The following is a 19,791-nucleotide window of genomic DNA, read 5'->3' on the forward strand; positions in this document are numbered from 1 at the left end:
CCACACCTCTTTAAACGTTAGAAACCCACTTCGCCAAACACCTTCTCGTCTCTTCTGGTGACTGCACATATATTGAAGGCAATCATTGTTAATTATGACAGTAGCTGAATACAGCTCATTTAAGTAGATGTGTTCTCTGGCATTTGGTGCAGTAGCATCTCTAGGGCACCGTTCTGTTGATCGTCAGAATAGGAGGGAAACGCAGGAAGTTGTCTTTGTAGAATGGGCCACTGAAGAGCTCTCTGATGCGCTGATGTTCTTCACTACACGCTCGCCTCAGATACTCCCTCCTCCACTGCTTCACGGCAAGCGAGTGTTGCCCTGAGGCATGACGGCAGCACTTAACAGGCTTTTTCTTCATTTTCTAAAGACCAGATATGGCACTTATCCTAGTGCAACTGCAAGAATGGGGGAGTCCAAGTGCACAAGAGTGTGCTGTGACCCATGAAGAGAGTCTCGTTGTGGACCAGTTGTAAAGCTTTAAGTGGAGTCAGCACTTCTCATTGTTTTAAACTTTTTAAAGAGGTCATCGGATGCAAAATTCACTTTTACATGTTGTTTGAGCAAATGTGTGTTGGCAGTGTGAAAACAGTTTTTTTGTTTTGTTTTTTTGAAAACCCGATAAATCCAAAACCCTTTCTCAGATCAAGCTGTTCACAGATTCTTGGCAGAATGACGAAGTTCTGCACAGGTCCCTCCCACGATTTTTGATTGACAGTGGCGTCAATCATTAGTTTTATCACAGACCTGAGTGAGCTGTACACAGTCTGCCATTGTTTCACTGCCAGAGCAGTTGTAGACAAGAATGTCTCTGCGATTGAGGTGTTCTATTGTTGGATGTGATAATGAACATAGCAGTCGTCATTTCCTCCTAACTTCTGAGCCACTGAAGATGCAGTGGATTATGTTTTTTTGGAAGGGAATGCACCCCCCCATCTACAGTACCTAAATGCATATATGTGCATGCCAGTCATTCATGGTCCAGCTTTATATACAGAAGAAGTAAATATATAAGTTTTTTTTTAGTCTTTGCAAGTCACCTTTCCTAATAATGTGCTAGTAATCAAGTTTCATGATGAATGTTGCTGAAGTTAAGAGTCTCTCAGTGAGAGGCTGAAAGTGAGGGGCGGGGTCAGCAGAGCTCATTAACATTTAAAGGAACATGCAAGAAAACGACTGGCTATAAACAGCTGTTTTTGACAGGGTAAAAAGGGTGTTGTTTTACACTACCATTAAGAAATTTTAACCAATGTAAGTTATAGACTAAATAATTATATCAACATATCGACGCGGGCATCGCATCTCTAGACCTGTGCGAGGACGCGTCTGATTCATAGTCTGATCGTGTCTTTGCATTGACTTTGTATGTAATCTACTTGCGCAAATTGTTGAACTTGCGTTAAATCCATGATTTATCTTTCCGTCTGATTAATGGCCGTCAGCGGTTGGGTAGAAGACAACAAATCCCATCATCCCACTGTCCTTCTTAGCATCATCAAACCAAGCGATTGTTATTGTTTTGATGGTGCGCCCTCTAGTGGCAGGTCCTACAACCTGTACCTTTATTTGAAGCATACAAGAAAATGTAAACACAAAAGAACCTTATTCTGCTGATATTTCTTTTGTTCAACAAAATAAATTCACACAGCATTAGAACAACTTGTAGGTGAGTAAATGGTGACAGAATTTGCATTTTTGAGTGATCTTATAAACATAATAATTCACAGATCATTTTGTCAAGTAGCCTATAATGTATAAATCGTTAGTTATGGTTAGTGTGAAAATATGCTGGTTAAGTCATTTTCAGTTTTGTTAGTGGATAGCCAAACTATCCATTTTAGAGGATTGCGGTCTCATGTTAATTTTTCTCTGTTTAATATGCTAAATCTGGCCTTAAAGCGGCACTTTGTAACTCTTGGCCTCGAGCGGTAAAAAAGTCTTGTGGGAGAAATTTGTTTTTGTAGTGTTTCGGCTCTGCTACTCTGTCTGAATAAAGGTTCTTCGTCAGTTTTTTTTCTCGTTTGTTGTGACAATAAAACGTAGGCTTCGCTACTTTTACTATATTTTTTGTACACATGGGAGTGACGTATGTGTGCAATTTCCCGCGAAAACCAAGCTTAAAATGTAGATATAAAAGTGCATTATTTTGTGTATTTGGGTGAAGTCATAGGAAGATGGATTAATTGTATTTATTATTAATTTATTTATTTTTGCATATTTTGCATGAACTGCTTTTATCCAACGTTTCACAGTGTAGCTTTAAGTAATATTTGATCGTATAAGTTGTTATTAAGCTGTTATTTAATTACCAAATGACAAAAGCAGATAGCCAAGTAAAGGTGTTTTCCCTCAGTGTCAACAAACATTTATGCCAGGCGCTTGCCCCATTTGTTCCCCTCTCCCTCGCACGCGCTTAGATGTAGTGCAAAAGGCGTGTTTTATTGCACTGGCTTCATACTGTCATTCATCTCCAGAGCCACTTGTGTAATCACTGAATCGCGCGCTGTGTGTGTGTGTGTGAGGCCGTTCAACAGCACTAAGGTGAGAAAGCAGAGGGAGGAGTTTAAACTTGCCCGAGGCTTTGGCAGCCGAGTGACTCTCATCCCTCTCCCGGGTTTATATGTGGACTCGTGCGCTGATTTCTCCTGCTCCACAGCAGATCTGTGCGCTCGGAGGTATCGTTCAGGAGCACCGGCTCTGTCTTCTACCGGACCGGACACCCGTCACCATGGCAGACACTTACTAAAGCCATCACGGAGAGATACGCGTTTGTACCGACTATGGCTGTAGACGGTAAGCTCACGGTGTTAAACCAGTGTTTACTTGATTCATAGTACAGTCACATGCGAACGATGTCCCGTTTAGTGAAATGCTTTGCAGTAGACAATACTTATGACTTCTGCTGTGTACTGTACTATACTGGACTGGACTGGACTGAAGACTAATATTTTTGTCTAATAATAACTTCTCTACTATAAATGACCTCTTTACACTGTTTACACAATATTAACAGTACTACTTACTAAGTTCTTATGCTTATTCTTTACAGTATAAAATGTAATGTTAACATCATATACATTCACTTACACTTTTTTTTAAACTAAGAATATTTTGTTCCATTTACAAGAATATTGAACTTAGGTTCCATCAAGAATTAAATTCAAAGTGGTTAAAAACTTTTTCAATTTGGCTATTTTTTTTACACAGTGTAGCTACTATTCTTTAGACTATTTGCTGCCTATATAATAGTGTACTACTGTAAGACCATTATTTTACCTTTTTTTTTTTTTTGCTGCATCTTGTGTTGCTATGTTTATGCTTTGCTGAATGCCATGTGCAGGTTTTGGTTAGAAAGTTGGTGATTGGTGAAGTCTCACTCACACATTGTCACACATATTTTTGCCCATCATGTTGACATTCGTCAACTAGAGTTCATGGTTTTGTAGCTGGAAATAAACATATAGTTTACCTTACATCCTACATGATGAATGAAAACATCCACACACATGCTTACAGTGATCTCAAGGGCTTTTATGTAATCGTAAGAAAAATGTGTTTTCCCTTGGCCCCAGGCAATTATATGCAATCATAGTATATCTGCAGCGCTCAGCGTGGTGCTGAAATGGACAGCAAGACCTTGCCTCACTTTATCCTGGCTTCTTCTTATCATGTCCTTTTCCTAATTCTTTCCCATTTCACGTAAGTGGTAGTGTAGATTGAGTAACTTGAATAGTTCATTCGAAATTATTATTTTTTTTCTTAAACTGTGCTCACTCTCAAACCATCCAAGATCTCTACAGTCCGTATCTGGTGTGAGCACCATTTGCCTCACACAGTGCAACACATCTCCTTCTCATAGTTGATCAGGTTGTTGACTGTGGCCTGTGGGATGTTGGTCCACTCCTCTTCAATGGCTGTGTGAAGTTTGATATTGGCAGGAACTGGAACACGCTGTCGTATACGCCGATCCAGAGCATCCCAAATATTCTCAGCTTCCCTGAGACAGTTTCTGACAGTTTGTGCAGAAATTCTTTGGTAATGTAAACCGTTTGTTGCAGCAGCTGTCCAGGTGGCTGGTCTCAGACGATCTTGGAGGTGAAGATGCTGGATGTGGAGGTCCTGGGCTGGTGTGGTTACACGTGGTCTGCGGTTGTGAGGCCGGTTGGATGTACTGCTAAATTCTCTGAAACGCCTTTGCAGACGGCTTATGGTAGAGAAATGAACATTCAATTCATGGGCAACAGCTCTGGTGGACATTCCTGCAGTCAGCATCCCAACTGCACGCTCCCTCAAAACTTGGGACATCTGTGGCATTGTGCTGTGTGATAAAACTGTACATTTTAGTGTGGCCTTTTACTGTGGCCAGCCTAAGGCACTCCTGTGCAATAATCACACTAATCAACATCTTGATATGACACACCTGTGAGGAGGATGGATTATCTATATAAGGAGAAGTGCTCACTAACACAGATTTAGACAGATTTGTTAAAAATATTTGAGAGAAATAGTCCTTTTTGTGTACATAGAAAAAGATCTTTGAGTCTTTGAGTTCAGCTCATGAAAAAATAAAACGAAAGTCCTGCATTTATAATTTTGTTCAGTGTATTTGTTAAGGACTGTTTTTGCTTGTAAGGGATGATTTTGTGAGTATTTATCTTCTGATTCAGATGATACTGGAGAAAGCCATATTAAGATTTAGGACTCATACTTTAGCCAGAAGCAGCAGTTTGGAGTTAAATGCATATTAATAATGGATTTGTTACACAAGACAATAATTGATGGATTGGAGTGATGTGGATTACTTGTGGATTAAGCGTGGATGTTTAGACTCTGTTGCGTTTCTCCAAATCTGAAACAAACAAACTCATCTACAGTATATCTTCTTGGATGGCCTGAGGGTACATTTTCAGCAAATTTATTCCTTTAAAATAACAGTTTGTACTCAGAATAGGACGTCCTTTATATAGAATTATGTTGTGTTCCCCTTGAGCAAAATCTTGCATTTGCAAACAAATTGCATAATCATCAAGTCTCCCTCAAGGAATGTTAGATAATTATGTTTATTCAAACATGTTGTTTTATACCCAATTAGGATGGCTTGTTTTAATTAATGTTATATTCTGTGAGCAAATTATTGTCAATGTTGAAGCACGTTTTCTCAGCCATCCTAAGAGAAAGCCTGATATGTGAGTACACAAGAGGTTTATTTCGAGGAACCTCATATTTGCTTTCAAGCCGTTTGATTAAACAACTCAATTACGCTTCAGAGAACTGATTGTTTGCTTTAATATCTTCTAATGCACAGATACTGCCATATCATTTTCTGGCTACAACACAGTTATTGCTTGGCAGGGTTTCATTTTATACGAGCTGTAATAAAAAGATTTCCAGAACAACACTGGTTTCTGATTCACATAAAGCATGTTTTTGCCACTGCTCATATAAAGCTTCATCAGATCTGGGGAGGCACAGATGTTTTGTTGACCCCCTCTCGCCCTGTTTCACACACCCGACAGCTCTGAACCAATCCCAGCATGCAGCACGAAGACTGGGCTATTTTCCTGCTACCTAAGGGACCACCAATGCATTAAGTGCATGGACACATGCATGTCACTCATTCATTCATGCATACGGATGGATTAGGAATGCTAACCACACGCACCATGTCTGATGTCTGAAAAAATAAAAATAGAAAGAGAGAGTGAGTGAACAAGCAGTAGTGATAAAAAGAGAGTAATTTCTGGCCCGTTTCGCTCAGATTGACATTCAGTGGGTGAAGGGAGTGTATGTTTTGGCTCAATGTGTGTTTGCCTGTTATCAGCAGAAGCGATTCCATGCTTGACCAGTCTGTCAACACCACTGAATGGTTTTTTTTTCCTGTGACTGGTAGACATGTACTTTTACTCTGTCTGTCATTTGAGAATGCTTCGTTTTAGTCACCCAGCAGATGTTTTTGCTACTTTTTTTATTGTAAATAAATCTTGTGTGATATATTTTCCGCTTCCCCAAAATAAAGAATTCAAAACGAAATAAATACTCAAAGCAAGGATAAATTTCACATTTACATTTAGTCATGTTGTTCATTTATCCTTTCACCTCAGCTGCTGAGAGAAGAACAGCTTTTCCATCATATTAAATAATTATTTCGACTTGGTCCATTGGTTTATAAAACACAAAAACTGAGTGCACTTATAGTGGAAAGTCTATATGAAAGCAGTTGTTAAAAATCTGTCAAAGCAGAAATGTGTAGCTTGTGCTATATTTGTGTTACAGTGCTTATTTTAATTCTGTCATGTGTGTTATTTTAGCTATACATTTGTTTAAATCATAATTTTAACAGTGGGATATGATTATGAGTGTATTAATATACGTTTGTATACATTTTATAAGTAATATTATAAGTAACAGTGGTACTACTTTTATACATTTCATTGAAATACTGGATACTAGTGATGCACCAAAATGATTTTTTACCAAAATAATAAAAATGAATTAAAATTTGCAGAATAACAAAATTCAACAGAAAGTTGAATTGCATTTGAGTAACTGAACGTCTTTCAGAACTAAACAAGTTTACATCTCAAAATTCTGTTTTAATTCTGACTTTTTTTTCTCAGAAAAAGAGCATATCTCTTAATATCTTGGAATTCTGATTTAATATTCTGAAATTCTGGGGGGAAAAAAAATAATTGTGTGAAAAATGTCAGAAAAAATAGGCTTCCATTCAAAACAGATGCTGACAGTCAAAACACGCCATTGCAAATTGCTACAATAATTAATATTGGCAATATTTTATTGTCTTCAATATTCAATACAAAATGTTGAAAAACTATTTCACCTTACTGGTCTTATTTGATCATTTATAACAGTTCCATTCAAAACATTTTAAGTTTATCCAATATATATTTTTGCCTTGTCCTATAGACTTTTTTTGTTTTAAAAACTCTAAATTATGTATGTGGTAAATGACAGTATGTCACAGATGCTGATAATAGAGATTAAATATTATTGAACTCGGAACATTCCTTTAACAATGCTCCCAAATCTGTTCCTTTAGGAGCTTTGTCCCAAAGCCTCTTGATGTTGTTTGTACTCAGTGCATTGTAGGTCAGATTAAATGAATCTCGCCCCAACCACATGACCGGTGTTACGTCCCTGTGAACTGATTCTCACACGAGAGAATGCATAAAAGAAGAAAAGGAGGTGAAATGAAAGGAAGCTACTGTTTTCTTTAGCCACATAAACACGGTGTTTATTAGCTTTCTCTCACTTGTTTGTTAAGGAGGGGCTCTTAACAGCTATTTGGTGTCCTGCCAAAAAGTTGGCTCTGGAGAGCTTTTGAAATGAGATCCTGCCTCAAATGGCGTTGAATGTGTGTGTGTGTGTGTGTGTGTGTGTAGGCCAGCATCATTGTGTCCTCACAGGCATTGTATCTACCTTAAACCATCCATCCATCCGTCCCTTTATCCCTCATCCTTTTGTATCATATCTCTTAGAAGCAGACAAAGGATTTTGCTCAAATGGATTCTGCGTGTGTTTGTATTTTTGTAGAATATAGCATGTTTGATCTGTCTGTGTGCATTTTCATTTTGTTTTTGTGCTGCTGTGTGTATGTTTGGGTTTTAATTCTCGTTCTGTTGACCTGTTGGTCTTAATATCCTCTTACGGTGTCATCACAGTTCACACAGCATCTGTGCTGCTGACATCAGGGGAAGCGGAAAAAAATAAAATAAAATAAAAAGATTTGCCTACTTTTTTTGCCTTTTTTCTTGCAGTGATCCATTTATATGAGAAAGATTTCAAATGCAAAGACGTCACTCTCCGTGCATCATAGATTTAATGTTTGTTGTACATATTTGCACAGCTGGCATTGGTGGATATTTTTGTGTCCGACTTTGATCTGGTTAGACAGTTCGCCGTCAGGTGCATTCACACCCATTGTAGACAAAAATAACAACGGAATGTGTACAGGATTGACAGAATTTCCATCGGAATTTGAAACCAGAATCGTATAGAATCAGATAAGAATCCATTAAGAATGAATCTATGAAAAATTTAAATCTTGCTGGATAATTATAATTTGTTTCAAAATCAGACTGTATTTCTATAAGCAATCCTTCAAACATTTCTTTAGGATTCTCTTCCTTTCTGGGGTTTTGAGTCTTCTAGATGGTTGTCAAGAAGTTGATATGTTGTTGTATGGCCCTATGTTGTTGAACTAATGTGGTTCAGTCGACAGAGATGCGACTGTTTTTAGGTAACAGCCGTGACTAGCTAGTTTGTATCCACATCAATGCATCGTAAAATGGTGGTTAATCAGCGAGTTACGTCGTTGTATGGGTAACGCACCCCTGGTCGAATGCGTCTTTGATTGCCTCCTGAAGTGGTCGAAAGTGGACAAGCTCAAAACTTTTCAGACCCCCTTTATACCTGTATTGAGCATTTTTTTTATTCGGAAAGTTTCAGAAATTTTCCAAAACATCCTGGAAATTTTCCAGAAATATACTGGAATTATTCAATCCCTTGCCAACTCTAGATTGGATCAGCAAAAATGCATCTTAGCACCAGGTGTAAACAGGGCCCAGGATGTCCTTGTTGTTTCTTTAACATTTTTATGTGGTTTCTAGGATGTTCTGGTTTGTTTCTACTAGGGTGTTGATTGATGTTTGCTTTGGTGTTTTAGGTGGTTTCTAGGGCAATGTTTCTTGGGTGGTTGACGGGGTTTTCTGGGGGATTGTTTGGGAGATGCCTTTTGGGGCTACTGTAGTTGATTGGTAGGGAATTTCAGCCAAGGAGTTAAAAGAGCCTTTCAAGTCTCTATTACAGTATATTGTGTTCCTTCCTTCTTTGTAAATATGTTTTTAACCATATTATCTCCTGCCTACTGTATGTCTGATTACTTGGAAAAGTAATCCCACACCCTAACAATGTTGGTAGCACAAATGTTTCAGTTCGAATTTAATATTTCAAGTCAGAAGTTTGCTCCAATGCCTAACTCTAAAAATAATCCTTAAAAGACAGCAATTATAAATATGAATGAATTGTGCTGAAACCTTTTGTTTGATTTGTTTAAAAAAATGATCCAGTTTACAGCTTGCTGATGCCTTTCACATTCTAATCAATAAGACTGTATAGATCACATGCTTCATCCATATGGTGCCTCATTACGGATCAGCTCTACACTTCTGAGATTCCCTACGAATAATAGAGAGATTGAGGGGGATGGGGAGGAAAAGCAAGGGGGAGGTGTCTAATAAACCTTCACTTGTCAATCCCTGTGGACTTTAAAGAGATTGATCGAGCGTTGAAACCCGGGAGGGATCAATTTGACTTAAATCAACAAGCATCTTTGTGAAAATGGACAGAGAGTAAGGAGGCAGAGAGATGGCTGAAGAATGGAGAAGAAACGTCCATTTAATTTGCTGGGAGGACTGATGGCTGGGTCGACCCGTGAGCTACGGATAATTGCTCTTGCGGAGGGCAGAGCTTTACACCCTCAACATCCCGAGCGTTCTCATCTTCGTTCTTCCCCCAGTGTTACCTAATATCTTCAGTACTGTGGTCACCCTTGATTTTTTTGAACGGCCGGTCTGTCACCGCCTCTCATCCAGTTGTATTAGCAAGCGCACGGGCTCGTGTCCAATATCTTGCCGTTAATTAGTGCACGAAGAAAAGAAATGCATGGTTGGGAAAGATAAAGGATTAAAGAGGAGGAGGATGTTGAAGAAAGAGACAGAGAGAGAAATGAAGAAAAGATAATAGAAACTGCTGAGAGGGTTGTGCTAATTAGCAATAATGCACTTGGTTTGAATTTGATGGAAATTGATGGGCTGGCATATGGTAGTTAGCAGTTGCTTTTGCAAAGCATCTCAAAGCAGTGATTCCTAACCAAGGGGCCGCAGGATGACTTAAACCTATTTAAATGAATGAATTATATAACAATAATCCAATTTTAATCTAATTAAAAATTAGTTTGTTTTCTTCTTTTTGTTGTTTTTGTTTTTTTCTTTTTTTCTGCTATGTGTGTGTCTATAGAAGCACATAGAACTGCTTGATGGAAAGTTATGAAATTTGGCACACAGATAGAGGACAGTCTGAACATTAACCATAGTGAATTTGGAGTCTCTATCTCACTCTCTAGTGCCACTAATGGGCCAATTTCAACGAATAACTTTTGAACCTTAAGATCTAAAAGCAAAATTATTTTCAAAAATTGTATTTCTAAAGGTCAAGATGTTTTTGCATTTTTAAATTTAGCACAAAATCTTCTTATTTCGAACTTGTCCTAGACGGTTTGTCTGATTTCCAAAAAATAAAAAATAAAAAAAATTCAGGATCATCTTCAGACATTGCTGGCAAAAAGATCTCAAAAGATTTCTGATAGACCAAACTGTTTTCGTAATGTGTGTTAACAAATTTGACAAAATTTGCACAAAATTAGACAGGATGCTGTATTTTCACAATGCTTTAGCAGATTCTGACCAAACTTGGTATGTGTTATCACAAGCATGAACTGAGGGAACATGTGTAGTTTCGGAATAGCATCATCTACTGGTCCAAAGATATTAAAAAAATGAACTTCTGACTATTTTACCCAAAAATCATAATGTTGATCTCATTAGATCCTGAGTGGCACCACAAACTAAACGATATCCAATTATTCTTATGTCAGGCATTTTGTAGTAAAATGCTGTATCAACAAATGTCTTTAACAGGGGTCTCCAATCCTCCAAAATGAATTGTGGTATATTTAATTAAATAACTATGCTTATTCAGTATATCAATGAAAAGTTTATCTAGTTTAGTGTTTATAAAAAAAGTATATATATATATATGTATGTATGTATGTATATATATATATATATATATATATATATATATATATTAGAGGTGGGCATAGATTAATTTTTTTAAATCGACAAGCGGTAAGGCTTAACAACACGTGAGAAAGATAAGCTTTCGTGACGATGCGCAGCAGTGGCCTGTCAACTGTCCTGAGCATCTTTTTAGGCTGGCCTCATTCAGTGGGTTATATACAATATCAAGGTGAAAGTCATCATAGCTTGCTTAGTATGGACCCAGCTCCCAACACAACTTTGAGAATAGATTAACGACGATATATTTTTTATCGCCCGATAAGAGTCTCGCGTTAACGCAGCACGTTAACGCCGATAACGGCCCACCACTAATATATATATATATATATATATATATATATATATATATATATATATATATATATATATATATATATATATATATATATATATATATATCAAATGTATAGTATTTTATGTATTATCATTAGTAACATTAATAATAATAATTACTATTATTATATTCTGTTTATTATTTTATTATTAGTAGTAGTATTTCATCCAAAGCTATATGCAGATTTTCCTTTCATTTGTTTCTTTTTTCTACAGACCCTTTGATTCATACAGAAAATACTGTATCATGTAGAGACTATTAATTAAACCAGTGCCCTATTCTTTAATTGTGAGCTGTTTGTGACCGTTCATAATGTGTGATGGAGGTTTCTGATTGGTCAGTGGCCTCGATGAAAGCACTAGGCAGAGACGATGCTGCTCCTGCCGGCAAAAAGCAATTACACAATTACACTGATTTTAACATCTGTATTATCAGTCTCACCCAGCTTTCCTCCAGCTAATGGATGCATTATAAACCTGAAACATGAGAGAGGGGCTCAGTGGTCCACGTTGACGTTCTGCTCTCATCTGTGTTTCTGTGCGTGATGAACAGCTCTTCACATTTTACCCTGTCTCTCAAAATATCACCCATGGGCCATATTTCTGACTTGAACTCTGTCTCTGTCCCTTTCTCTCACATCAGCTTCCTCTTCTGACCTGCTTTGACCGTCTGCTCATCCACACAAACACAGACCTCAGCAGGAACGGGGTGTAGATGTGGATAAAAAATGTCAATAAAATTAGGTGACTGTTAAGGTTTACCACACAGTTTATTAGATTTATCCTCTGATTTGTCATTACAGTTGGCGATAACACTGTGCAGTTATGATATTCAAATACCATACTTTAATGTGTACTGCAGTAAAAACCTGGTCTTGTTGCCTCTAGAGGAAACTGATGCTTTCTTGAAAGGCATGTGAGAGAAGTGCACTTAATTGTATTTAATTGGCACTTGTACCGTACTTCAAATCATACAAGTGTTTTAATAAAAATAAATTCTTGCAGATAATATAATATTAATTAAATAAAAAGCCACTTAAGTAGACTTAAATTGGGTTCACTCTTGTTACTTAGTGACAAGTGCACTTTGTAATAACTTCAAATGAAAAGTTAATCTTTATGTCACGCTATGGTGTGAAATGAGCACACGAAGATGAATGAAGGCAGACAGTCTTTTAATAAATATACAGAAAGCAGGCACACACACACACACACATACAAATACATATATATATATATATATTAGGGGTGTAACGATACGCGTATTCGTATTGAACCGTTCGGTACGACGCTTTCGGTTCGGTACGCGGTACGCATTATGTATACCGAACGGTTCGTTGGAGTAATTAATTATATTTGAAAAAAAAAAAAAAAAGAGAGAGAAAGAAATATAATGATATGCGTTCAACAAGGTAGCCCAATAACCCAAACAACGTAACAGGCAACGCCCCTGACACTCCCGAAGAAGAAAAAAACACCATCTTATATGTTTATGTTAGGCTACTCAGCAGGCGCTCGCTCACTCAGTACGCGCTGAAGGCTCGTTGCAAAATAGCCAATGCGTTTAACAGACTAGAAATGAGAAGATCCTCCAATAACCAACAGGTCTGGTGTTTGGGTGCACTTTGGATTCCCTTTAAGCTATAATGGTGATGGCAAGAGAGTGGTGGATAAAAAAACAACGGTATGTCGCATCTGCAACATGACAGGGTACACCAGCGGGATTACAAAAAAAAACCAGCGGGAATATCTGGGATATATGCGTCAGTACTATCTGGGAAAAGACGAAAAAAAGGAGAAACATGCACGCAGCAAACTATCCCTGCAGCATTTAGACACTATAGCTTACAGGGAATCCAACCCAAACACCAGACCTGTTGGTTATTTTAGGATCTTATATTTCTGGTCTGTTAAATGCATTAGACATTTTGCAACGAGCCTTCAGCGCGTGATGAGTGAGCGAGCGCCTTAGGGGCCGTTCACATATCGCTCCTAAAAACGCATGGAAAACGCTAAGCGCGTCTTTCTCCTCCTTTCCAAAGCACTCGGGCAGAAGCGCTCATGTGGCGTCTGTCTTTGCTAAGCAACAATGACGTGCTCTCTCCATGAGACGCGGAAATTTCAGCGAAGGATAAATGGATTTGCAGCTCTAAAAATCGCTTGCAGTAGCTCTGCTACTGAATTTATTTCAAAATTGCAATCCATATACAACTATGATCAGCTGTTCCTTCATCTTGGCTGAGCTCTCAACGTTGTTACGGGAAAGGATGAAGCTGATTGGTTGGTTCTTGTCACATGACCCGCGGTGCGCTTGCGGCATTCTGAAAAGTTGAGATGTTTTTACATTTTGCTGTATCTAAAACGTATCGAACCGAACCGAACCGAACCGTGACATCAGTGTATCGTACACGTAAACATTGCCATGTGTACTTTTATATTACATGTACCTAATTTAAAAAAATAATACTAATAGCAATAATACTCAAAATTACTTTATATTGCAGTTACACATACCTCCGCATCAGCTTTGTGGTTTCATCAATGGTAAATCATTTTTATTTATATTTTTGTAATGCTTTTATGCTTGAATATGATGTGAAGTGGATCAGACTTTATGTCCTTGAATAAGACACTTAACTCCAGGTTGTTCCAGAGGGACTCTCCCTTATTAATTATACTGCCAGGTGATTTAGATAGAAGTGTCAGCTAATTTATATATTAATTAGTAGTTAATTAAAAAAGATTGCAATATCAACTGTGGAGCCTTCAACGTTATCATTGTTGCTGTTGTTAGGGGTCAGATGAGTGTTTTGATGAGGATCTGATAGTTGTTACAAAATAGTTGATAAGACTCTTGCACTTGAATGCTAGGTGAGGGTTGATTATAGTATGTTATATAAAAAAAATTGGTTTTATATATATATATATATATATATATATATATATATATATATATATATATATATATATATATATATATATATATATATATATATATATATTTAGTTCAGCAGTATACATTTAGCAGACACTTTTATCCAAAGCGACTTACAGTGCATTCAGGCTAACAATTTTGACCTATCAAAATATGGCAGTATGTATACATTATATACATTATTTGGCACCTTGGATGTTTCTGTATAGATCAGGGTTCCCACCCAAGGGTTTGTGTGAGATTGTGTTCGAATTGCCAATTAAAAAATTAAAATTATAAATGTTCATTTTTCATGATGTAAAATGAATAATAATAAATGCTCAAATATTTAAAGCTGCATTAGGTAACTTCTGTAACTATATATTTTTTTACATATTTGTTAAACCTGTCATTATGTCCTGACAGTAGAATATGAGACAGATAATCTGTGAATAAATCAAGCTCCTCTGGCTCCTCCCAGTGGTCCTATTGCCATTTGCAGAAATACATCCGCTCCCGGTAAGAAACAACCAATCAGAGCTGCGGTCCGTAACTTTGTTTGTGTTCAAAATGTAGAAAAATGTATATAATAAGCGAGTACACCATGAATCCATTTTCCAAACCGTGTTTTTAGCTTGTCCTGAATCACTAGGGTACACCTATAATAAGTGTTTATATTCGGACTATTTTAGATTGCTTCGGGGGTACCGCGGCGGAGTAACCCAGTACCTTTGTGATTCTTCATAGACATAAACAGAGAGAAGTAGATCCGGCTACGATGTTCTTCCGCAAGACGCAAGCAGTTCTGTTTATTAACCACTAGAGCGTCAAAAGTTACCGACTGCAGCTCTAAAGCTGCTGTTCGTAAGTTTGGCCTCTTTGTCGCCATCTCTGTTTGAAACCTGCAATTGCAGTTATTTGTGGAATTATTTTCTTTACATGGGTTGTGCATTAACATGGTTCTAGCACTGATGAATCTGATGTTTTGATGTTTGGCTGTAAAGGCCCCAATATACTTCAAATGAAGTTCATTTTAGTTCTTCGTTTCAAGGAAAATAAAGTTTGAAAAGGGTGAGAAAATTTATTTATTTTATTAGTGTTCATTTATTTTATTAAACTGGATAAATTATTACACCTTTTTATATTTTATGTGGTGTCATAGCAGAAGTATGGTGTAACATTTATTTGAAACATGAATTTAGTACTTGCTACCTTTTATCTTTACTCTTTCCTTTCATTCTTTTCATGGCTTTGGAAAACTTGTCTTGGAAGTTTCTCTACATTACTTTGGGTCGTCGACACCAAGCTTTGTTGAAATTTCTTTTAAGGGATTAAATGCTTTCTCTGAACCTGTAAAGTCTCTTCGTGAGTGATCGTACAGGTGCGGATATATCTGTGGCAGCTCAGAAAGTTCATTATGGTGAGCTGTTTCGAACTGCCGAAAAAAACTCAAAACAAACTTAGTTTCGGCCTGATTATGTTCGAAATGACGTCATATCAGTTCATTCTTCGATTTAGTTTGAAGTATTTTGGGGCCACCGCACTGGTGTGGATACTGTTCATAGGAATCACAGATTCTAGCCTAAGTTTTGGAAGTATGACCAAAATAAGAATGTTCACCAAAAATTGTGATCTGAAGTAATAAGTCTGCCACTTTTGTTCTGACCAACTGAGGTAAAAGCATTACAATAAATTGCACTACCAGTGGTGATTTGATCTAACAATCGGCTACCTCATATCACATAAAAGTTTGCATATTATTATTATTGTTTTACTTTGTTCTCAAATTGTTAATGTTGACAACATCAGTATTACATGACTATGTGTATGTAGTGTGTATTAGCGTTACATATAGATTGTAATTTCTCCCAAAAGCAAATTATTCTTTCTTAGAACTGGTGTATAAAAAACAAGACTTGTGTAATACCACATATAAATAAGAATACATTTCACACAAGTAACAATTAGTGGTTGACTAATTTTGGTTTTCAATGCCAAATTAAATAATTAATAATTCATTTTAATAATTCATTTATTGCCAAGAATTGTCCACCAATAGAAATATATACCGTATTTTTCGGACTACAAGTTGCACTTTTTTTCATATTTTGGCTGGTCCTGCGACTTATAGTCAGGTGCGACTTATTTATCAAAATTAATTTGACATAAACCAAGAGAAAACATTACGGTCTCCAGCCGTGAGAGGGCGCTCTATGCTGCTCAGTGCTCCTGTAGTCTACACTGAAGACATAGAGCGCCCTCTCGGGGCTGGAGACGTTAATGTTTACTCTTGGTTCTAAATAAATGTGACTTATAGTCCAGTGCGACTTATGTGTTTTTTTCCTCATCATGACGTATTTTTGGACTGATGCGACTTATACTCAGGTGCGACTTATAGTCCGAAAAATAGGGTAATTGAAAAATTCAAAAGCTTGGTTTTAAAATGTAATAAGAATAAAATGGTGAAAATGGTTATATTTTATGAAAGGTTAGCATTTCTCAAAATCTGAAGTAAATAATTGAGATCACAGGATTTTACATTTATGCACATGGAAATTATATTAAGAACTGGAGAAAGCATTTTAACTAGTGATCAACTAGCTAATGCCAGTGTCAATATCTGTAGAACATGGTGGCTGATGGAAGATATAATTTCCATATACAAATTACAATTTATTTATAGCAATAAAGACATTAAATTCCAGGATTCATTTTAAAATATATTCTATATCACTAAAAGTATTTGAAAATAGAAAATGAGAACCAACTATATGTTTTAGTTGAGACCAAACTCAGAATGAACAAATGTTATCCAGTTAATCAGCCGGGGTAAAATATTACTATTATCAATAATTTTATTATTGGGTGAGTTTCACAATGTCATGAATGTTTATGTCAAAAATAAGGTTGCATCTTTGCTCCTGTGTCTTACTTTGTCTGTTTTGCTCTGAGATTTATTTAAATAAAGTGGACTACCAGTCTCATTTAATGTTTCCTTTACTTACGCTCCCATGATCACTGTGCATCAGATATGTTTCCTAGAGGTCATGCATTATCTCTGTGACTCGAATCTCTATGCTGTGACAAAATGTTTCTCTCCGCTGCTTAAGTGAGTGTGTGTTTGTGTTTGTGGGGTAATAGTGTATCACTGACCTTTTAACATGTCTGTTCTCATAATCCACTCTGAAAGAGTCCAGACCACCTTATCTGCGATTAGAAAAGATCTGATGTGTACTGGCATGTGTGTGAGAGAAAGCGAGGGAGGAAAGTGAGAAATATACTCTGGCAGGCTATCTCAGAGTAAGCAGTCCGGTCTAAGTTTTTGAACTCAAGCTGAAGCTTCAAAGTCACCCTCAGGATTTGCCCTTGCTGACTCGAGGCTGTATTGAATTACATAATTCTCCTCTGCACCAAAAATAAAGATTGTTAAAAATTAATCACATTAAAGACATATCAACCAGTGCTCCTTCTGAGATGGCAAACCATGATAGCTTAAACCCTATGAACTATTACGTCTTGAACTTCCAGTCAAAATCAGTCTATCATACATCAAACTAATCTTTCATGTGTGAAATATGATATGGAAATATGAACTGTGGGGAACCTCTGTGGCTTCCTTTGGAAATATGGGTGTTTCTTGCCATTCGGGAGTTGTATGACATAGTGAGATATGTCTATGTACAATATAATTTAATTTGACAAACTGAAACTTACCTTAAAAATTAAAAAGTGTGTGAGTATGTTTTAAATGATTATTTCAATCTTTTCAATATAATATGTCCCAGAAACTTCTCCAAGCAACACATAGTAGAGGTATTTGGTTCCTGAATTAATTTGTGTTTTTGAACAAATCAATTGAGTTCATGATTCAGTGACTCACTTATAAATACTTGCACTGAAAAGATAAAAGGCTAAATCGTGTGTACGATTTACAAATTTGTTCCCTCAATGTACTAAAACGTGCACACGATTACTATAGCGTTCCCTCGATTTACTATTGACTTCACTTGATTTATAAATGGTGCGCACTATTTACTAATTCATTCCCTTGATTTGCCAAATCGTGGACACAATTTATAAATCGAGTGAATGCAATAGTAAATCGAAGGAAGGCTATAGTAATCGTGTGCACGTTTTATTAAATTGAGGGAACGAATTAGTAAATGGTATGCAAAATTTTTTTTTTCTTTGCATGTCATGTGCGGGGCTCCGTATGAACGAGTCGGTCAAGTGTATGATTAAAATTACTGCCTCTTAAAGACAGTCACTTATTTTGTTCCTAAAATAAGGAACAAAACCTTATTTTACCATCACCTTACCATTATTTTACAATAACATTACCATCACCTTCAACTCAACCTTGCCAAGACAGAACTGCTTGTGATTCCAGCAAACCCATCGTTCCATCACAATTTCACCATCAAGTTAGGCACATCAACCATAACTCCTTCAAAAACAGCTAGAAGCCTTGGAGTTATAATTGATGATCAGCTGACTTTTTCAGAGCACATTGCTAAAACTGTCCAATCCTGCAGGTTTGCTTTATTCAACATCAAGAAGATCAAGCCCTTTCTTTCGGAACATGCTGCACAACTCCTTGTTCAAGCTCTTGTTCTGTCCAGGTTGGACTATGCAATGCTCTCTTGGCAGGACTTCCAGCCAATTCTATCAAACCTTTACAATTAATTCAGAACGCGGCAGCAAGATTAATTTTTAATGAGCCAAAAAGATTACACGTCACACGTCTGTTTATCAATTTGCACTGGCTTCCAATAGCTGCTCGCATAAAATTCAAGGCATTGATGTTTGCCTACAAAACTACCACTGGCTCTGCACCCATTTACCTAAATTTGTTACTTCAGACTTATGTGCCCTCTAGAAGCTTGCGTTCTGCAAGTGAACGTCGCTTGATTGTGCCATCCCAAAGAAGCAAAAAGTCACTTTTACGGACTTTTAAATTAAATGTTCCCTTCTGGTGGAATAAACTCCCCAACTCAATCCGAGCAGCTGAGTCCTTAGCCATCTTCAAGAATCGGCTTAAAACCCATCTCTTCCATCTTTATTTGACCCTCTAACTTTAACACTCACTATTCTAATTCTATTCTTTAAAAAATCTAACTACCTTTCTAATCTTTTTGTATTCTATTTTCTTTTCATTTATTATGCAGTTGTATATGTATGTGTGTGTGTATGTGTAAAGACCTCTAACTAGCTTGCTCTATTCTTTTATTTTTTTATTCTATCTGTTTTCTTTTTATTTATTATATTAGTTAAAAATCCCATGCTACGTGTACTGTATTAACCTAACTGAGACTTGTTATAGCACTTATATATCATTGCTCTTTTTGTTGTTTTTGATTGCTTCCACTGTCTTCATCTGTAAGTCGCTTTGGATAAAAGCGTCTGCTAAATGAATAAATGTAAATGTAAATGTAAATGAACCAGTGTTTTTGGCTAAATTGATTAAGTAAATGATTCAATGGGCCCTATAATACACCCGGCGCAATGCGACTCAAGGGGCCGCACAAGTGTGTTTGCTAGTTTCAGTACCGCACCGTTCGCATTTTCCCGTCCAGCACCACATTGTTTGATTAGCAAATGCATTTGCGCCCATTTGTGCGTCCCTGAGCTTGCTGGTCTTAAAAAGAGGTGTGTTAAGGCGCATCG

At 36.9% G+C, this 19,791-nt stretch overlaps 1 protein-coding gene across 1 annotated transcript in view; it reads left to right on the plus strand.

Moving 5' to 3' along the window:
* The first annotated feature begins 2,511 nt into the window (after window positions 1-2,511).
* Window positions 2,512-19,791, plus strand: part of LOC128012191 (sterile alpha motif domain-containing protein 10-like) — a 72,200-nt gene continuing 54,920 nt past the window's right edge. The window contains exon 1 of the mRNA XM_052595273.1: window positions 2,512-2,793. Within this exon, the coding sequence (XP_052451233.1) occupies window positions 2,781-2,793 (13 nt within the window). The 5' untranslated portion in view covers window positions 2,512-2,780. The remainder of the gene's footprint in view (window positions 2,794-19,791) is intronic.

Source organism: Carassius gibelio, chromosome B23, assembly GCF_023724105.1.
Source record: "Carassius gibelio isolate Cgi1373 ecotype wild population from Czech Republic chromosome B23, carGib1.2-hapl.c, whole genome shotgun sequence".
Classification (NCBI taxonomy): domain Eukaryota; kingdom Metazoa; phylum Chordata; class Actinopteri; order Cypriniformes; family Cyprinidae; genus Carassius; species Carassius gibelio.